Source organism: Gallus gallus, chromosome 19, assembly GCF_016699485.2.
Source record: "Gallus gallus isolate bGalGal1 chromosome 19, bGalGal1.mat.broiler.GRCg7b, whole genome shotgun sequence".
Classification (NCBI taxonomy): Eukaryota; Metazoa; Chordata; class Aves; order Galliformes; family Phasianidae; genus Gallus; species Gallus gallus.
Window position 1 is genome coordinate 4,573,408 of NC_052550.1, and position 21,079 is coordinate 4,594,486.

The 21,079-nt window shown below is 50.9% G+C and overlaps 1 protein-coding gene across 1 annotated transcript in view; it reads left to right on the forward strand.

Annotated features, from left to right (window-relative positions):
* The window catches only part of CUX1 (cut like homeobox 1), a 227,015-nt gene extending 208,750 nt beyond the window's left edge, over positions 1-18,265 (forward strand). Inside the window, exons 15-23 of the mRNA NM_001290201.2 lie at positions 12,625-12,761; positions 13,191-13,257; positions 13,556-13,668; positions 14,452-14,568; positions 15,471-15,554; positions 15,668-15,724; positions 16,449-16,529; positions 17,481-17,545; positions 17,731-18,265. Coding sequence (NP_001277130.1) covers positions 12,625-12,761; positions 13,191-13,257; positions 13,556-13,668; positions 14,452-14,568; positions 15,471-15,554; positions 15,668-15,724; positions 16,449-16,529; positions 17,481-17,545; positions 17,731-17,791 — 782 coding nt within the window. The 3' untranslated portion in view covers positions 17,792-18,265. The remainder of the gene's footprint in view (positions 1-12,624; positions 12,762-13,190; positions 13,258-13,555; positions 13,669-14,451; positions 14,569-15,470; positions 15,555-15,667; positions 15,725-16,448; positions 16,530-17,480; positions 17,546-17,730) is intronic.
* Positions 18,266-21,079: the final 2,814 nt, after the last annotated feature.

Below are 21,079 nucleotides of genomic sequence, written 5' to 3' on the forward strand. Positions count from 1 at the left end.
TTCCCTGTTTTTAGCCAAGATTGCAGCTGCTTTTCTGTTCCGGTGGAAAGTAAAATGGATTAGCGTGAACTACTGCTGAGATTCTCTTGTTGGAGATGAGCCACCTACTGGCTTTCCAAACAGTCCGAGACCTCCCTGGTTTTGGAGACTTAACTTCAGCAACACTGAATGATGTTAGCTGTATTTCTTATCTAGCACGGCATTGGAAGGTAACGCTTCTAGCAAAATGTATATTGGGGTTGTTTTTTTTTACTCGATGAGCAGAAGAGGATAAAAAAGCTGTAGGAGAGGACATGCCAAAGAGTAGCACTGGGGCTTTTTGTGTTCTTCAGTCACGGGAAGGTGAGAGGTGGCACTTCGGGACGTGGGGTGGGGGCTGTCCCGTGGCACCACGGCTTTGTAGAGCACGGAGCATGGGGATGTGGCTCTCACTGCCCACGTTTTCTTATCCCAGTGGATGAAAGCACAGACTGCAGAAAAGCTGTAATCCCGGAGTCTGGTTTTATCTTGAGGTCCTTTAGAAATATTTTTATTTTCTCTTTCTCTTTCCAATTCCGTGTTCTTGTTGAAGCTGTGGGTGAAGGGCACGGGCTCTTTTAACAAAAATAGCTTAACACTGCAGCAAAACTTGTTGTTTTTCACTCTGGATGGTTGGGGGAGGAGGAAGGTCCAATACTGTGTTTGGCTGAAAGCTGGGGATGAGTATCCCTTGGAGAGGGGTTATGCATGGGATTGTCAGCGTGCTTCTGTTTTTGAGGGTACAGATTTCAGACTATAACTGGCAGAACGATCTCTAATTACAGTTGCTGTTGATGCTGTAAAATACGACCATTTTATTTATTCATCTGTAAAATGTCTGTTATTAGAGCCACTCCTTAAAGGAACCTCTATCAGTGCACTCTATCCGTACTGTGAAGTAGGGAATCCTTCAGTAAGAACTCCTTGCTGTAATAAGAAAATCTGATCGTACAGTTGAGGAGAAGAAAATACACGTGCCTTTCTCATGAGGTGAAAGATCCTTGCATTGCTTCTATCTAACTTGTTCCTATGGGAATGGTGAAGAGAAGGGGATTAATGAACGTGGCAGAATTCTATGCAATATTCTCTGTCCAGTTACTGAAGAGTGGCTGTTTTTCAGTTGTTTAATTGGAGAAATAGTGAGCTAACAAGTGCGTCGTTCTGGTGGTAGCTCAAACTATGGAGGTGATACGTTTACGTAAGATAGGGCTGAGGGAAACCTGACAAAGTAATAAAAATTACTTGGTTTTGAACATTTCTTTGCACTTAAATCCAAACCAGTTTATTTAAACTGAAATCGTAGAGTTGTGGAATATCCTGAGTTGGAAGGGACCCCCCAGGGATCACTGAGTCCAACTCCAAGACGCTGCAGTGAGCCGGAGCAGTGCCTTTAGCAAGGGTGCAAGGAGAGCAGTACTCTCACTTAACAGTCTGTTGTGTGCAGATGGAGGGCACTATTTTTGCTGCATTTGTGTCTTTTTAACACAAATCTTAAGCACTCTCTTATTATGTCTTCGTCAGTGTACATATCCTAGAATGTTTCCTGTCTCAGAGCCGCTGTGTGGCTGAGCCCTGTGCTGTGAGAGCTCCTTGAAGACTATCAGAAACACGGGAGGAAGAGAGGAGTTGGTTCTTAGGTGGGGGAACCTGATTTCACATTCACAGACACAAATGCAGTCTGTCCCGGGGCGATGAGATGAGCTGCTTACATCTCTTAGTACTCAGTGTGGCTCACGTGGATGGAACGGCAGTTCAGCTCACCCATATGTCGACTGCTGCGTTCCCTTTGCACTTTCTGCTGCCCCACTGTTGGAACATCAGCATTTTCTTCCTTTGCATTGCATATACAATCAACTTTCTTTATTATTATTTTCTTTTTTTAAATAGAGAATTTAAAAATTCTGTTTGAGCAAAGTTTTTTTTTTCCCAGCTGTTTAAAATCTTGCCAGATGGTTTTAAATTGCAATCACTGGCTTTTAAAGCACAGAATCTTAAGTTTCTTTTCTGACACTCAGCGTTCTTAGTTGAAGAAGTGACCGAGTGGTCCGTGTCTCTTTCCCTGTATGCATTTGAGCTTTGACATGGAGAAATACTATTTCATGAATTAAATCTTTCCTCCCCATCCCTTTTGTAGGACGTATCGAGTATGCCATATGTAAAATATAGTTAGTAATGATCTTTAGAGTGAGACAAGCCCCTTTGTGCTATGCCTGGGGACTGATCTGTCCTACGTGACCAGGTCGTGTCCTGTACCCTGCCCCGTGAATATGCAAGGATATCGAGTTTCTCTGCTCCAAAGGTGAGGATTATCCTTTTGGAGAAGGTTAGCATTAGGCTGTGCACTTGAGTTTCCAAAAAAAGCCTTAAAAATAGGTGTGTGAGTGGTGCCATCTCCTCCTCAGGGATGATTTCCCCCAGTCAAGCGGTTCTGCGGCATATGTGATGCAATTCCTGGAAGGAAGGTTGTTTCCCAGCAGGAGGAAGTCATTCATTGCAGTGTTAGCAGTGAGAGCCTCTGGTGCAGCCAAGGACCCAGCCAGGCTGCACGCCTGCTTTCCTCAACCCCTCCATGTGGCAGCCCTGCCTGCCCAGGGAAGTTGGCAATTCTGCAGCTGTTTTGTGAATGAAATTGAAATAAGATCTGATGCCCAGTGGTGGTTTTTCATTGCTGGTTGCAGACATGCTCAGGCACAAAAGTGCTTTAAAATGAAACGTCTTCTTTTTAAAAATTAATGAGATTATTGTATTTTCCCTTGCCCAGCTATTTCACAAAGGACAACTTCTGCTATCGTTCACACTTGCTTTATTCACGTGGATGCCAGTAGAGGAGTTTTGTCACAGTTCTGTAGATGAGGTAACACTAAAGCTGTTGGTTTCATGGCACTGCTTCTGTTTGTTGAAACGGTCATGTGCAGGTTAAATTCTTAACCATAGCAAAACAGTGCAGCATGCAGTGGATGCCTGCAGTCCCCGCGACATCACGTCTTTGAGTTTTGTTCATGGAGCTACTTGTATGACCTGGTACAGTACTCATACAAAGACCCATGGGAGTGGAGAGGGCCAGGAATTCCTGCTTGTGGGTGGCAGAGCTGCTGGTGACATGGTTACTGTGTGGTGTGTAGTGATGTTCATAGCAGCACAGCCTCTCTGTTGGTAACAAGAATAGCAGTGTTGAGTTGCGTTGTCATCTTCCGTCTATGCAGGTAATTAATACACATTTTTAGGAGTTGTTAAGTGTCCACATGTCCATGTTTCCATAGGGGGAAGCCCCTCTGTATGTGTAGCATTTACATGCTTGGCAGCAGTAGAACTGCTGCAGCCAGATACGTGAAATCATTTGGGGCACAGGTGAGCGGAGGCGGAAAACCAATCTGTATTATAATGCATAGGATGCTGTTTTCCCACTTGTCAGACAAGTTCCATGTTGTAAATGCAGAATTATCCATTGGAGAGGTCAGATTTCTGGAACGATGCGGGTTTAGCTAAGCTGGGTAGGGAAAAGATCATGTTCAGAATACATAAAAATAATGCTAAGGGTCTGAGATGTGCCAGAGCTGGGTGGTTCCAAATCAGGAGTCAATCCATGTCTGCAACATCCCCCTTCAATATGGCCTGCAGGAAATTCATATGCTGGACACTTGCACAAATCACATGTATTCTTCTATGTCTGTGTACGGTGGGAAGGTGAAGAGTTTTGCCATGCATTTTGACAACTGCAAAAACAGCCAATGTGTACGTGAGCACGTGGCTCATTCTTGCTCTCCCTGAGCTGAATATTCAAGTATTCTTAGGAATGAGACTGAAATTCTGTGTTGCACCGTCCCTCTCAGAGGGCACACATCTGTGTTTGGAAGAGAAGTAAAACTTGGCACTTGACTTGCTCTGAAGTACAATCTATTCCCCAGCAACGAACGTTTTCCCTACAATCAGTCCCTCAGTCAGACTTCCCTGGCTTTTGTTAGCTTCCCTTAGAGCCCTCCTACTATTTTGACGTATGATCTATGTGAGTAAGTTATTACTAGCTTTAAAAGTGTTTCCAAAGTACCTGGTTACCTCTGGATGCTTGCACAGCTGCACAGCGGTACCCGAGCTCCGGCTCGAGGGGCAGCGTGTGGGCAGTTGGCATGGTCACCTCCGTGTCCTGTTCCTTTGTCCTCCATCAGGGCTTCCAGTTCCTTCCACCTGCAGGGAGTGAGGATGAGAAGAGTTTAGTTTAGTTTGGAATGCTTTGTGTTGACTCAGTAGGCGTATCGTCAGGATTCTGTACGCTACCGCATTTCCCGTTGAGTTTTCAGTTCTTGCTACTTTCCTAAAATTCACTCTTGAACAAACTTTCTATACTTGGAAAGCTATGTGCCTTATTTTCTAATCTCTTCGTGGAGAATAATCTAAAGCACAGTGATCTCGATTGCAGCATTCACAGCCACCTGCTTGTCATTTAGTGCGGGAAAGGAAACGCCAACCGAGGAGCGATTTGTGGCCCAGCGCTCGTTGTCCCCTCGCTGATGAGTTGTCCCCTTGCTGATGAGCACTTCAAGCACTGTGCATTATGTCTTTGTGCAATAGAAATTCTCATTCTGCATCAGGAGGTCGTTGGCCCATCCAGTGAGCGTAGGCGAGCGGTAGAGTAGAGAACTCAGGTTCCCAAAAACAAGCCTGCCTGGGTTGGCTCTGGCAGCATGGTTGGTTGTGGGCTTGGAAATAAAGGTTGTAAGGCAAAACCTGACTGGTTTGTGCTCGCAGTCTGCCAGCGTGCAGGAGCTGCTCGTGGCCGTTGCTGCTGGTGCCATGTTGGTGCCATTGGCCATCCTTACTGGTTGGCTGCGGTGAGGCACTGCAGTTCATCCCAATCCTAACCCAGCTGTTACAAACAGGCTTCCGCCTGCCAGCATCCTCAGCCCTTAGCAGCACTCGCGTGTCGTTCTCCAAGCTTGCTCTCTCTACAGCATCATAAGGTGAAATACATAGAGGTGGTTTGTTGTCAGGAAAACAAGCGAGTATTTCCTATTTATGAGATTGATTTTATCGGTTTCTTTGCTGAGGTTTGTCTTTATTTGATATAAACACAACAGGAGCATGCATATCCTGCAGGCGGACGTTGGATGGAGTGGGGTGCTGTCAGCTTGTCTGAGTATCCATATCATTGTGCCCCTGTTGTGTTTCCTAGAGCAATCATTTTTTTTTTAAAGATATTTTATCTAAATGCCTAATAAATAATATTATTTAAATAGTTTTAAAGTAATTTAGGACTGAGAATAAGAAGCCTCCGTTGTGAGAGAAGAGACTTAAGATATACAGAGAGAAAATCCCCTTAGCCTCCTAGAGCCTCTACTGAGAATGTCATGAGGATGCAGTGCCCCTTTGTCAAAGCACGTCGCCATCTCCCCCAGTGTTGATGTAAAATGAGAGACTGCTTGCGCGTGGCATTCACCTTTGTTGGCGCATGTTTGACTTTCTGAATTCAGAGCTGGTTTTCTTCTCATTCGAAGCTGGCCGAGATTTAAAACAACAACAGCAAAAAGAGCGGCCGCCTGGCGCAGCAGCAGCCTTTCCCGGTGCGAGCGCTGGGAGCGCGGGGCGCTGCTCTTGGTGCGGTTCTCGTGCAGTGGCCGGGCTCATCCCTGCCGAGCTGAGACGGGAGAAAAGCTGCCAAAGCAAAAAGGAAATAGAGGTCCCCCGGTGCGGCAGGGCCGGAGCTGGGCTGCTGCAGGGCGCTGGGTTTGGATGCAGATTTGCACTTTGCCTTTTGAGGATGTCCCGCTAGAAACCATCCGGGGGATTCCCACGCGAGGTTTCTTTCCTTTGGTGATGTAGTCTGAAAGCAAAGAAAAAAAAAATAATAATAATAATAAAAGAGCCCTCTGGAAACGATTGGATAACCCTTAAAAATGGGGAGGAAAAAAAAAGAGAAGGAGATAATAAAGCTTGTTGCTGTCAGGATGCTCTGTGCAGCTCTGTGCTGACCAGCGCTGTGTGCCGGCGCTGCTCGCTGCAAGCGCTCCGGGTCCCAAAGCAGGTGGAGGCTGGGGGGGGGGATGGCGTTTCTTCTGTTGGCTTTGGTTTGGTTTTCTTTTCCTTTTCTAATTGTTTCCCTCATGTTCCCTTTTGTCATTGTTTTTATTAAGAAATTAACTCTCTGCATTTGTGCAATAACTACTTGCCATGATGATGGGCAGACCTTTGTAATGCCCCGACTACTAACACAGCACAAGATGAACTCAAACAGAAAGTGGTGTACTTTTTCCTGAGAACTTTTTTTTTGTTGTTGTTGTTTTTTAATGATAAGCTCGGTTTTTACCCCAGTGTATTGTGGTGTCTTACATTTTTAGCAGTATTTTATATTTTTTTTCTGTAACGCACTAAGTCTTAGCTGTTTTTAGAGCTCGTTTGTTATATTCACCATCACGGATTTAAACAACAAAAGAGATCCTCACAAAGACCCAATTGACCAAAAAAAAAAAAAAAAAAAGGAAAAAAGAAGTGTCATTTTTATTTTATTTTATTTTAATTTTTATTTTATTTTGTACAAGTAGCTTCGAGAAGCCCACGTTGTGTTGCTGTGACTCATCTTTTGTAACATTTTATTTCTCGGTATTTGTTTAAACATAAAGAAAAGTAAGAGTTTATATGGCTGGCAGTAGCGGGGAGCGCTCCCTCCGTCAGCAGAATGGCATTGTTTATCTGTCCTTGTTTGGTTAGCCATATAATGTTTGTTCTCAGCACTGTACAACGGTCCCTATATGATATGGAGAAGCAATATCACTGTATGAAACTCACACGATGTATTATTATTATTATTATTCACTAGCACCCTAGGTGTGATAATTGAAGTAAATATCTTTTATACAAACACAATCCCGCGTGGGCTGTCTTTATTAAGGTGAGACCTGAGTCCCAAGCAGCAAACATTTACATTGGTGGTTTTGGCTCTGTGTGGGGCAGCGGTGGGGCTGAGTTCCGTGGGGTTTGTGGTTGTGTCGGAGGAGGAAAACCTCTTTTTGTGTATCCTTCTCCAAGGTGGGGGCGAGATTTCTTCAGTGCCACATTGGAGTGTCAGCGTCCGATTTGTGTTCTTGTCCAGCGATGGTCAGATGCGAACGGTGGGCAGAAAATGTGTGCTGTAAGACTGCAGGGGGTGTGCTGAGCACCAAGCCAACGGGTTATTGGCTGATTAAAAATAATAGTGATAATTGGAAGAAATGGGAATTCTGCCAGATAGGTGGCTCACTCTTTGTTTTTTACTGCATGTAAAAGATTTCCTCTTCCAGTGCCTCATAAGATGCTGTTCCTATAAACATGCTGAGTATTTACAGAGTGGCGAGTTGAAGGTTGGTGTTGGTAAGGAGCAGACATCTTCACCCATCTGTTGAATTCCGTTTTGGAAACCAGCGGTCCAAACCCTGAGCTGGAACTCTGGTTTTCAGGCGGTGTCTGTGGGTATGTGTGCTGTCACCTTCCATCCCCCGCCTTGGTTAGGAGCAGCTCACTTGGAAATGGAACTGTATCGTGCCTTAACTTTGCAAATGTGTGCTTGCTATTTTTGACGTGTCTGACAGCTTGTTCCACAGGATGTAAAGGTTCTGGGCTTAACAAACACTCTTTTTTTCCTGCTGCTCAACGATCGGTCAGACTGTTGGTGGCTATCACTGGCGTTGCATGATTTCACCATCATCACTTAAAGCTTCTCAGCTTAAAACTTCCAAAGCGTTATGCCTGGAATTGGTTAACTTGTATGTTTGTAACTCACGTTTTTCTTTAGGCATGGTGGTATTGCACCGAGGAGCAAAGCCACACGTGGCCATGCGAGCGGCGCGGTGTAGGTGTGGAAGCACAGAGCTGGTGCTGGACAAGTTACAGAGTTAATGGCAGAAAACCTGGTGTGTGGTCTCCTCAGGTGCAGGGATACATCAGCACTGCGTTGGGTGGGCAGTGGCCTTGGGCCCACCCTGCCCTTAGGAGAGATGGGGATGTGATGGGTAGATGTATCCCAGCAGGAGCAGACATGGCTGAGCAGCCCACGTCGTGCTGTTGGGCCCCACTTCTTTCCATTGCGAAAAGCATTTCTGTTTTAATGAAAGCTCTGAAGAGATTGTGTGCTTGCCAACAGAGGGCTTCAGAATACATGATTTGATTATAGCAAAGCATTTTATTTTATTTTTGCTCCAAGCTATGGAAAACTGATAAGAAAATTCAAACTGTTTTCTTGAACTCTTCCTCGTTACCCATGTAATTATCTTAGTACCCTTGGAAATAATCCGCTCTTCTATGAAATCTCTCCTTCCAGGGTGGATTTCTGAAGTGGCACTGTGCTGCTTTCTGGGGGCTGTTTATTTTGGAGTGGCTGGGCCAGAGAAAAGGGAAGGAGAAAGCCCTCAGCCCTTCCTGCAGCCCTCACGCTGCAGAGCGGGCTAAAAAGGAAGGGGCAGAGGAAGGGAGGGAGCAGGAATGCCCTCTGTTTTCTTTTTGGCAGCACACAGAAGTGACAGAGAGATTTGCTGCCCTCACTGCTGTCAGTCCCAGCCCTGGCCATCTGTGTCTTCCTGTCTTCCACATGCGTCCCCGAAGGATGTCACTGAAGGTTCTTGATGTATTCTCTTCATCCTCTGCATCTTCAGAGCAATCCTTATATTTGGTCCTTGGGGCTCTTTGGGGCTGCTACCTGTGGCTAAAGATGGGGCAGATTGTGCCTGGGAGCTACAGGTGGCCGTGAGGGATGTCATCATCCCTTCCATTTTGTCATCATCTCATGGGCAAACATGAACATCTGATTGCCCCGGACGGACCTTCCTCCCCTTCTGAGACCTTTCTTCCCTTTCCAGAAAGGTTGCTTTAAAATGCCCCAGAAGACCAATCCGTGTGCTACTTCTGTGCAGTTGTTGGGCTTTCTGGAGCACTTGGCTTGCATCTCCAGTGTCTCCATTCACTCCGGGGAGATCTTTGGAAGAATATACACCCTTCAGGTGGCAATTATTCATTGCCCTATGAGATGAGATGAACCTGAGGGGCAGTTTGGACGGGCTGCTGGACTACAGCCTGATGGCAGCATTTCCTTCTGAACAGATTTGCATTGGAGAAAACGCTGCTGGATTGGAGTGAGAGGGCTCTGATGCCTCGCGTAAAGAAATACCAAATGATTCCCTGCCTTCTTGTCCTGCTTCTCAGCCCACTGACAGCTCACAGCAACAGCAGCTCCGAGGAAGAGCATCAGGACAGAATGAATGACCCCATACAGCTGTGGACAATGCAGAAACACTGTCCCACATTACAAAAAGGCCAAGATAGAAGATGAACTGTTGAGATGTACAACACAAAAAGGCTCTTGACGACCTTCCTGTTATGAGAAGAACTTCTGCTCTGATCTTTTGTTCCGTGGGATCAGAAGAGGACAAAGACGGCCTGGTTCATCCAGGAGTGAATCTGCAGCTTATATGGGCTCTGTCCCCCCCATCCCTTCAGCTGCAGAACACGGTCAGCTCCCTTTGATTCTCCCAGAAGGGGAGAAGGACTTTGGGCTATAATAGTACCATCTTCTTCAGATTTCCTTAAAAGCCCAATGCAAAGTTTGCCAAGAACCTTAAATTGTTCTTGTACAAATATAAACCTGGGAGCTCTGGCATCGGGTAGGAGTGGAGCTGAGACATTGCTGGCTTGGAAAGTTTCATGGGAGAGAGATGCCAAAAAGCCCTCGCGTGGGGAAGAGCAACCATTTTGACTTCTAAGTGACCGTCCTCAGCACCCGGTCATTAACCAGGGCAGCCCAGCATGGGAAGGGCTCGGTGACCCGCAAAGGGCAGACCCATTTCCTGCTGCTGTCTTTGGCTCTCAGCCTTGGCTCGAGGCTCCCAAGCCTTCCTTATCTTGCCATCATCTTCCTTCCAGTCAATAAAATAGGCTTGAAGCCTTTGAAGTGCTGGATTTCAATGCTCTTCGGTTGACTTCTGAAAGGATAGTTTCTCAAAGAGAGCTCCAAGCATGCTGCATCATTTCTTTTCTTATTTTTTACAGTTCTGTAAATCCCAGGATGCCAGACAGTCATGGAGGCAGATTAGGAAGTTACCATTAGGCAAATGAGGGTGTGAACTTGCAAAGTGTCAGCTAATTTGCAGGAAGTGCCCATGTGTGTGCTCCTGCCCTGCAGGTCCCTTCCGCAGTATCGTTCAGCTCCGTTTCCTTCAGGTTAAGAGGATTCACACGAGCAGTTCCTGCAGTCCCATGGATGCGTAGCAAGTTACAGCCTATCTCACCCCAAGGTGATTTACTCATCTGTCTCTATCCTCAGTAATCAAGCCACCATCTTATGGAAAGATTGCCTCTCATTTGTTTATGTCTGGCCTTATAACTTCAAACTAAGTTGCTAGTATGTCTTAATTTTCTCCATCTGTGAAAACAGATGCTGTTTATTTTGGACGATTTGCCAAGGGAGTCCGACTGGGGCTTGTTGCAGGAGGCTGAGCTGCCAGCGCTCTGCGGCCACGCGGGGCTCGAGGTCCGGTGGGCACTCCTGATGAGCTGCACACAATGGGCTCGTAGGGCTTTTCCATCTTTGCTTCATGACTGTGCGTTTTTTGCTGTGCCTATTTAATGTAGAACGCGTCTGATCAGCGCTGTGCCATCCCCATGAGTTTCGTTCAGCAGTACGGACCCTCACTGTTCTCCAGGCCAGCAGTGGAGGCTGTGGGAGAGCTGTGTGGTTGGTCACTTGCTTGAGCCCAGGGCTCCCGGGAGGGTCCCACAGTTGTGCCTGTGGGGCTGTGGTGTGGTGGTGGTAGCCCAAGTTCAGTGGTTGGTAGCCAGAACTCAGTGGATTTGTTTGAGCCTTCTGTTTGAACAGGCAGTTTGTGCTGAATTGCTGGGAGCCACATTGCGGTCACCAAGGAACTCAGAGGGCATGGCGGGGATGGGCCGGTGGTTGGATTTGATGTTCTTACCATAGAATCACAGAATGGCTTAGGTTGGAGGTGACCCTAAAGATCATCTGGTTCCAACCCGCCATGGGCTGGGTGCCCCCCACCAGCTCAGGCTGCCCCGGGCCCCATCCATGGCCTCAGGCACCTCCAGGGATGGGATATCATAGAGGTCTTTTCCAACCTTAATGATTCTATGGTTTTGCACTCCTTGCAATGACCCACACTGACCAGCCGGGCATAATGAAAGTCTGACACTTTTGGATCAGTGTCCTGGGTGATTTGGCTGAGGAAAACCATCATCAGGTGCAGGTTGGCCCAGCCCCACTGCTAATGCACCACTGGTGCCCCCCGCACAGCTCAGTGCAGCTCCCGTCTGCCCACCACTTTGCCAAGGATGGCGTGGGAAGGTTTGCAGCACTGCTGCCATCTGCACTGCGTGCTTCCTGCATACAGGGTGCAGCTGGCAGCACTGCAGTGGGACACGGGGCAGGACTGGGGGCTTCTGTCAGCACTCAGCTGTCCGGTTGCTGCATTGCCTTCATAAAGCAGTAGCGTGTTGGATGTGGCTTCTCCGCTGTCTGAAAAGTCAAGGACAGTGAGGCGTGAGGAGAAAGACACAGGGTTTAAAATCCCATTTTCCTCAGGGCTTCACCTTCTTTGTCCCATTATCTTCTGCGGTGCCTCTGTCTCTCTTTTGAGGCTTTTGCACATCTGAAGGGTCAGGGCCGGGTCGTGGCAGCACAGCGGCTCCGAGGATGGAAAGGCAGAATCCAACACTCATCCCCAGCGCCCAGCTGAGCCGGGGCTGCTCCTGCTGCTGCCCTTTGGGGCAGAGAAAGTTATGATTAAAAAACTTTGAACAAAGATGTGGGGTGGTGGGATCAGAGAGAAGCTCCGTCCGTTTCGGTTGCTTTAGGATCAGAGGTGGTTCCCAGCTTTTCTGTTTTCATGGAGATGAACCGCAAGGGAAGGAGGGAACGAGTTGCTCTTTAGAAGTGGGAGCTGTGCATCCCTGGAGAACAGAAAGCAAACTGCACTTTGGCTCTATGCACCCCGAAAGCAAAAAGGTTGAGGAGGAAATGGGGACGCAGAGCTGCTCCAGCACCTGTGGGGCGTGGGGAAGTGTGGGGCAGCGTCGCACCATCGCGGCCACTTTCCTTTGGCCAGTGAGAGCTCCCCAATTAGACGTGAACAGGCAGTTTTAAGAAACATCCAATTAAATAATTAACCACGGGGAAGAGGTTTTCTTCTTTCCAAATCTTGTTAATGCAAGTATTTCGCATCGGACCACCCGTGTTTTGGGATCGGAGCCGTCACCATTTCTTGAGAAATAGTGACCTCCAGTGGGACAGCTCTGCCAGCACAGCTTTGGGGTTGGATGGTCCCTTTTGGGGTCTTGCACCGCTGTGGTTTCGGGGTTGGGTATGACTGGGGGGCACTGGAAGGATGTTACCCTGCTGGAAGCTGGGCAGGGACCATCACCAAAGATGTCCTCGTCCCCCATCTCACCCCAATGGGCGCTTTGTCTGGAGCAGCTCAGGGCTGCTGATGAACACCTTGCTGTCCCCAGAAGCAGGGATGGAGCCCTGGAACAATGGGATTTGCTGCCTGTGAGGCAGCTTCAGCACTCTGGGTGGGAACTCCACATCTCTTGGTGTCCCCTTGGGCCCCAGGTGACGGCCCCGGCTCTGTTTTGCAGTGCGCTGTGCGGAGCTGCAGATCCAGCTGACGGAGGCCGTGTCGGGGCTGGCGGGGCAGAAGGAGTTGGTGGCCAAACTGGAGCACGACCTCAGCACCATCCAGGCCCTCTCCGCCGTGCATCGTCCAGATGCAGAGGTAACCCCACGGCTCACGGCTCCATGACTCGGGGTGGCCCCAGGGATGACCACCAATGGGGGAGGGCCTGCAGCAGGCATGGGGTTGTCACATCACCTCCTCTATTCTTTTCTTCTTCTGTTTGGTTTTGGGTTTTGTTTTCCCTCATTTTCATTCTTTCTTTCTATTTTCCAACCCCTGCTCACCTGGGTGCTGCATCAAGCCCATATACAGGATGGTGCTGGCATGTGAGAGGTGGCAGGAGTGGCTTCTGAGGGCCATCCAGCCCTTCCCCTCCCATGAAGGGACAGGTTTTAGGGTTGAGCATCGCAGCAATTAGGATCAAGCATCACTGTCTTTGGCTTGACCCTTGCTGAGCACCCATCTGGCAGTGATGCTCCCAAACAGGCACTGAGTGGGAAATGCTGAATCCCCTCTGCTTGCCCCCAGGGCGCAGCCATCCCCAGCCTGGAGAAGATACCGGAGCCCATCAAGGAGGCCACCGCGCTGTTCTATGGTGAGAGGCAGCCACCAAACTGCTCAGGGTGTGGGTGGGAGCCATCCCAGAGCCATGGGCAGGGCGCTCACCTCTTGGGGACAGCGACACGGAGATGCTCCCAGGCAGACACAGACAGCGTCTGCTCAGCACATCCCTCACTGGGGACAGTGATGTGTTTTGTGTTCAGCACTCATTGCTGGTCCTCTTGGCCACAGCCCAGCGCCCATAGGGGGCACCCGTGGAATGAGGTGGTGCTGCTGCAGGACGGGTGGTGGGCGTCCATTGGGTTTTGCTTCACACTCACTGCTGTCCGCAGGTCACCCACCATCCCCCAGCGCCCCGTTCCCTGAGGGGCAGGTGGACTCACTGCTTTCCATCATCTCCAGCCAGAGGGAACGCTTCCGAGCCAGGAACCAGGAGCTGGAGGGGGTACGTGGGGTGGGTGGGCTCCTGCATGCTGTGGTGGGCTGCCTGTCTGCTGTGCGGGGTTTGTCATCAGCATAGCGCCAGTGCAAGCAGTAGGAAATATGCATTCTAGGGTTAGTGGGACCAGGACCTTCCACCTGTCAGTGTTGCTCCAAAAGGCAGTCCAAATCCCTACTGCAGTGCAGGTGTGCTTGGCTATCTTGCATCCCTGTGTGTTTGCCCATCCAGGGTAGCACTGGGGCTGCTGGGTGAAAAGAGCACATAATGAATGTGGACTGGGGCAGAGTTTCACCCAAGAGCTCTAGAAGTTGAAGGATAGCTCCAAAGAACCTCTCATATGGCTCTGCAGCTCTTATAGCATCATGGGATTGAGTTCTTCAATAAGGCAGGACTGGGTCTGCAGGGACAATTCCAATTGAGGAGCAATATTAATTGAGATCTGGGAGGTTGGGGGTACTGAGAGGGGAGAGCATGGTGAGGAATGTGGTGCTGCATCAGGGATGGCAAAATTGAGCGTCAGCAAGTCCCCTGCTACCATGTTTTGGAGTCCCAGTGGGGTACACTGCAGGGAGCAGACTCCCATCACATCCCCATCACCTTCATTGCATGGCTGTGTTGAACCAAGAGTGGAGCCATGCAACTGTGCGGGAGGACACCCCGCACCTTTAGCGTCAGGGTCCTCAGATGGGTGAACCTTCCAGCCCCATTGGTGCAGTGGGGCTCTGCATCCCATATGAAGACAGTGCCACGGGGGCTGAACCCCACTGCTCACTGCTCCCCATGCAGGAGAACCGCATGATGCAGCACACGGTGCACGCACTGCAGAGCGAGCTGGACAACCTGCGGGCTGACAACATCAAGCTCTACGAGAAGATCAAGTTCCTGCAGAGCTACCCCGGCCGGGTGAGTGCTGCTGGTTGTCCTCCAGTTGGGTTGGCACAGACAGGCAGACCCCAAACCCCCCATTCATCCCAGTAACGGTAGCAGGAGGCTGTCCCCTGCCACCTCCCTGCCTTACCTCCCCTCTTATTGATGGGCGTTTTAATGGTGTTTGGGGATGGGAGACTCCCACAGCTGCGCAGGACCTTATTTGGGTCTCATTCACGCCGGGGTGAGGTTGGCCCCTCTGACATTTTTCCCTGTGTCTCCCACGGAAGATCATCCCCATGTTTATCTGTGCCACAAGGCAACCCCTGGATGCCATCGGCATGAGCTAAAGAGCACACGGCTCCCGCGCGCCGCGTTGCATAATTCACAACCTAATCAGGCATGTGACAAGTTAAAAATAATCATCAAAGATCATTCAATAAGGCCAGATCTGATGAATTCACCGTCCCTATATCGGGATCTAACCTCATCGGGGTATCGCATTGCAGAACGTAAGGGCATAGTTGCTAAAGGTCCTCTTGCAGCGCGGTTTGAGTGCCTTGAAGCCACCGGTGGCCGTGTGCTGGTGAGGGCAGGGCAGAGCCTCCATCCCTGAGCCCATCCCAACTGTTCCCTTCTGTCAAGAGGTTTCCTTACTCTTCCTCACCGTTTGCCCTGCTGGCAGTAGCTATGGGTTAAGCATTGATTTCTTCCCCATAAGCCGCTGTCCTTGTCCTGCCCATCCAGCAGGGATTTGGGGTGTGATGTTCAGAACGCACTGGTCCTGCTGGTCCATCCATTGGATCATGTACCAATCCATCCATTGGGACCACTTCTTCCCAATAAGGCCGGGGAGGGCAGCGCCTGCGCCCAGGGGTGTGGGACAGGGACATGTGGCCGTGCCATCCACGGGTCTCATCGTGCCTTCACCTCTCCAGGGCAGCAGCAGGGATGACACAGAGCTGCGTTACTCCTCGCAGTACGAAGAGCGCCTGGACCCCTTCTCCTCCTTCAGCAGGAAGGTATGGGACCCTACATGATGTGCCCACACCAGCACCTCACCTTCCCAGATCTGCACCCCCCACATCACCCCTTCCAGCCTCCGGTTCAGCTCTGTGCACCCTTCTCTTTGCAGGAGCGCCAGCGCAAGTACCTGAGCCTGAGTCCCTGGGACAAAGCCACGCTGAGCATGGTAAGATGCAGGGCAGACCCATCCCTGCCCCAGGTGTGGGGTTTGGGGTGTTGACCCCCAGCTATCCAGCACGGCAGAGGTTAACGCTGGCCTGCAGCAGCCACAGAATGCTGAAATATCTCATAACGAAGGCAAAGTTGTCATTTGCATAAAAACCAAGCAAGTGCCAGCATGAATATGGATCGGGTGGTGTGCCAGCGCCACGGAGAATTAATGAGAGGCATTTACAAAAAAAACTGACTTACGGGAGTTACTCCCTGGGAATATTTAAGAACATAATCTTGTTTGTTACAGCAGCCTCCGCCGTGGCCCTGAATAGCAAAGATGATTTCAGCACGGGGTTGGTTTGGTGGGAGATCTGTGGGTTTTAATGCCACCCTCGGAAATCCCACATGGTGTTTTGGGGAATTTGCTTCTGTCCATAATGAATCCCCAGCTTTCACAGCAGGAATACAAAGTGGCAGTGTAGGATCTGTTCTCTATAAGCTGCTTTTCTGGGCTGCGGTCGCTCCCAGGCTTGGCTCTTTCCAACGGATGGACACCCAATTCCATCCACCCTCAGCCAATGTCAATGGCCAACGGCATCCTGAAGGGCTGACATCTTCCAGGGGGCTCAGCCCTGTGGTTCATAGCCTTGAGTTCACCAGAATTCCGAGCCACTCACCCTAGGCATTGAATCCCTATCACACATCAAAATGGGATTTCATCTCTGCTCTTGCTGCAGGGGCGGCTCATCCTATCCAACAAGACTGCTCGCACCGTCGCGTTTTTCTACACACTGCTCTTGCACTGCCTTGTCTTCCTGGTAAGTGTGGTGGGAGCAAAGCACGGCCACGTGGAGCGGTGCTGGGGCTGCCCAAAATCCCGTACCTCACGTGCTTGCTGGGGGCTGAGTTATCATTTCAAGGGAAAAAAAAAATAGGAATCTCAGCATCAATAATTAAAGGGTGAAAGGAGATGAAAGACAAGTCAGAACAATATTTCTACCCGATCGTCTCAAAGTAAATCCAACCTTGTGTTATTTTGGTGAGGGAAGGAGCATAGAAAATAAAAAGTTAAGAGTCATTAAAGTTTAAAGCTCTAACCTAAAAAAATAATCATAAATATTGCATGGTTGGGATGATCTGGCTTCACCTAGAAACAAAAGGGCTTAGAGACCAAGCCCAGCACTGCTTGGAAGTGGGCAAAGCTGCAGCTCCCGCGGCGCTGCTGGGGATGGGAATGTCATGGGATGCTGCAGGGAGGAGGGATGTCGTGTCATGGTGAGGAAGGGTTGCTGCAGTGGGGATGGGGTATCACGAGATGTCATAATAGGGTTGGGATGTCATGGGATGTTTTGGTGGGGATGGGATGTCATGGTAGGGATGGGAAGTCATGATGGATTGGAATGTCATGATAGGGATGGGATGTCTTGGTAGGGATGTCATGACGGGGTTGGGATGTCATGATGGGGTTGGAATGTCATTGTAAAGGATGAGGGTTGGGATGTCATGATGGGGTTGGGATGTCATTGTAAGGGATGAGATGTCATGGTGGATTGGAATGTCACGATAGGGATGGGATGTCACGGGATGTTATGGTAGGGATGGGATGTCATTGTAAGGGATGGGACGTCACGATGGGTTGGAATGTCGTGGTGGATTGGAATGTTATGGTGGGGATGGGATGTCATGGTCGGGATGGGATGCTGCAGCAGGGACACATCAGGCAGAGGCCTGCACACAAGCCCACCCCAATTGCATTCTTTATTTTGCAGGTTCTCTACAAAACCGCCTGGAGCGAAAGCGTGGGCAGGGACTGCGCTGCGTTCTGCGCCAAGAAGTGGGTGTGAGCGGGGCCGGATGGGGCTGGGGTGGCAACGGGGGTCTGAGCAGAGCTGGGTGCTGCGAGCGAGGGTGGGGGTTGGGCTGGGAAAGCAGCTAAAGGGGGAGTGAAGGCAAGGTGGGATCTCTTGGCTTCCCCCGTGTCTGGAGGAACACCCTAACCCAGCCATGCCCTTTCCCCAGGTTCGCCGACCACCTGCACAAGTTCCACGAGAACGGGGATGGGGGTGACATGTGGCAGTGACAGCCTGACTGCGCCGCTCCTCCCGCAGCAGGATCCGGCCCTTCGCTATCGCTTTGCTTTCTGCTTCGTTGGATGGGGGCAACGCTGCACCCTCAGCCCCTGCTGGGAACCAATAGCCCCAGTGCGGGGTAAGACCGACCCACGGCACTTTGAGGATGGGTGCACCAAGGATGGAGCTGGGGCCACGGGATGCTCAGCACCACCTGAAGGCAGGGCGTTAGGGCTGCTCCCCCGTGAGCCCGTTGGCTTTAGGTGATGATATTTGCTCTGTGCCGTTGGGAAATGTGATCCAGGGAGGGGTGGGCTTTGCTGGGGCTTTGCTGGGACAGTTCAGTTGGCTTTTTTTAGATGTTACGTAGGGTGGCTTGGAATCTCAAAACCTCTGCTGCTATTCACACTTGTACTCTTCGTAAATCATTTCGAATAATGTAGAGTTCTGGAGGATGAGTGATTAAATAAACAGCTACGCATTGAGTGAGTTGTTTGGGGTTTCCTTTCCGGGATGTTCTGCTCAGGTACGTGGTTGGATGAGATGATCTCAGTGGTTATTTCCCCAGCCCAATGATCCCAGGAGTCTGCCCCGCTGGATCCAGGGATGGCAGGACCCCCACCCCTGCAGCGAGAGGACGGTGCAGGACTGACCGTGATCTCCCCCATCCTTTTCCCTTCCCTTTCCATCCCAAGCACAGCCTCAGCCCCACTTCTGCTCACCCCCAAACCCATCCCTATCCGTGTGCAGTGAGGGGCTGTGGCCCTGCCCCATCCCCACTGAGCAGCTGACATCCTTACACTGGGGGAAAGAGTGGCAGTTTTTATCCCTTTATTCCTTTTTGTCCTATTTTTTTTTGCAGGGTTGCCAGGACCCCTCCCTCAGCCGTCCTTCGGTGCTGCGGCTGCTGGGGGAGATGGGAGCTTGTTGCTAATTTACTCTGAAAGCCGCTTTGATCCCAATGCAGCACAAGAGAGAAGGATTTCAGCGACCCCCCACTCTCCCTCGCTGCTTTAAATTTGATTATGGGAAACAGTCTTAATTAGTATCGACAGCCGTTCAGGGAAATAATTAAAGGAAAACCTGTGCTTTCTGTATCCCTCTAACCTGCACATTGCTCACGCAGACCCTGGCTGCATTTTGGGGGCCACGGTAGGGGCACAGCTCTTCTGCTGTCACCACAGCAGTGCTGGGTCTCCATAGCCACGAGGCAGCGCCGTGTCCGTGCTCTGCAAATGGAGCGCTGCAATCGATGGCGCTCAGCAGCGCCGGGTGCACACGATGCAGACACCCACACCCAGCAGCGCCTGCTGCCCCGTGGCACTGCAGCTGGAAACATGGGATCTGGGCCCAAAGGGTTAACCTTGGGTGCAGCCCGGCCCCAGGGATCGATAGGTGGTTCTGTCATTTGTGGTTATTTTTGGCAGGAGGGCTCTGGTAGTGCAACGTAACCTCGCAGGGAGCAGTGCCTCCACTGCTGCCCATCCCACGTTGTGCCCACCCAGCACCCCAGATGTCCCAGCACCCCGATATCGGAGCGCCCGCACCCCGAGGGAGCCCCCACCCCACCCACAAAGGGATTGATTGATTCACTGAGTTGGAGTGAGCAGAACTGGAGGTGGCAATGGGGATTCTCACTCTCACCCGATGGCAGCCGGGCCCAGAGATGGGGCAACACGTGGCCTGGCCCCCACATACCCCCCTGCATTACTGACAGAGCTCCCATTGCATGGAGCTCAGTGTCTTGTCCCCACTGCACGGTGCGTCGCTGCTTTGTTCCCCCATGTGCCCACTGCATGGAGTTTTATCCCTACTGCATTAAGGTTTTCCCCACTGTGTGGTGCATTGGTACTTCATTCCCATTGAGTGGAGCTTTGTCCCCGTTGCATGGAACTTTGTCCCTGTTGCACTGGGGTCTCATCCCCGCTGTGCAGTGCATTGGTGCTTTGTCCCTATTATGTGAAGCTTTGTCCTCATGCACGGGGCTTTTTCCCCGCTGCAAGAAGCTTTGCCCCTGTTGCATTCATGTTTTGTCCTCTGTGTGGTGCACTGGTGCTTCGTCCCCATTGAGCGGAGCTTTGTCCCCATTGCATTGGTGCTTTATCCCCATTGAGTGGAGCTTTGTCCCCACTGCACAGAAATTGATCCCTAATGCCTCGCATTTGTGTTTTTGCGCCCACTGCATGATGCTTTGTCTCCATTGCACAGAGCTCTGTCCCCATCGCACAGATGCCAACCCCAAGAATTCATCCTGGGGACAACAGTGCCCAAGGCCAACGTGCTGCTGGGGGGCACGCAGGGCAGCCAGCCCCACATCCTTGCGGAGCAGCTGGGATCTGGGGCTTTTCGGGTGCTGGTCGCTATGGAAACCCTTCTGCAAGCGCCGGTCCATGGAGCGCTGTCTGCGCTGCCGGGAGGAGTGATGCTGCAAGGTGACATGAGGGGATGGGGCTCTGCAGGTCCCCATGCACGGGGGGGAGAGAGGGGGGGTTGTGGGGTGCACCCGTGGGGGTCTTTTAGGGGAAGAAAGACAACGGTGGTGCGGTGCTGCCCTCGGGGTGGCCGGGAGAGGCTCCAGGATGGCCCCGGTGAGGTTTCCCTGCACTGCTCTCAGTTCCCCATCGCTGTGGGCTTTGGGGTTTCACAGCTCTCTCCATGTCTCTTCCCACTCCCCCTTTCACACCGGTGACTCCCCACCCTACGTCTCATTTCAGTGGGACGCTCAGCATTTCAGTGACCAGCAGCTCCTCCTACCCAGGGATTTGGCTATACCCAACCCAAGGGGCCATCTCCAAAGAGGCTGATGGCAAACGCCACTTTCTGGCCATGCAGTGCCCCAGAGAACCCTATGGGGCCGCCCCACAGCCCCACCAGGAGGTGCTCTGTGGGTCCTCTGAGCAAAGCCCCATTAGCATCCCCAGGCTGGAGGAGCACCCTTTGCCCCACAGTTCATGTGGATGAGGCACAGCCCCGGCCCCACAGCCACCCCGGTTCCGTGTTCCCCCCATACCCCAAACCTCTCCCAAAATCCCACCGAGTGATGCTCCGTAAGGTAAGAGGACGGCGAGGAATTAAATAACAACAATAACACTAACAAACCTTCCCCTCTCTGCCCCTTACATAACCGGCATTGCCTTAATCCTACAGGTGCTTCGCAGAACTAAAAAGGATTTGTTCCTCCCGCAAATCCCCGTTGCATTTTTTGGTGAGTCATCCTGATCCGCCCTCCAGGGAGGCCCCCGACGTAATGTGACCCCGTGGTAAATCGCTTAAAGCTCCCCCGGCTCCGGTCCCCCCGC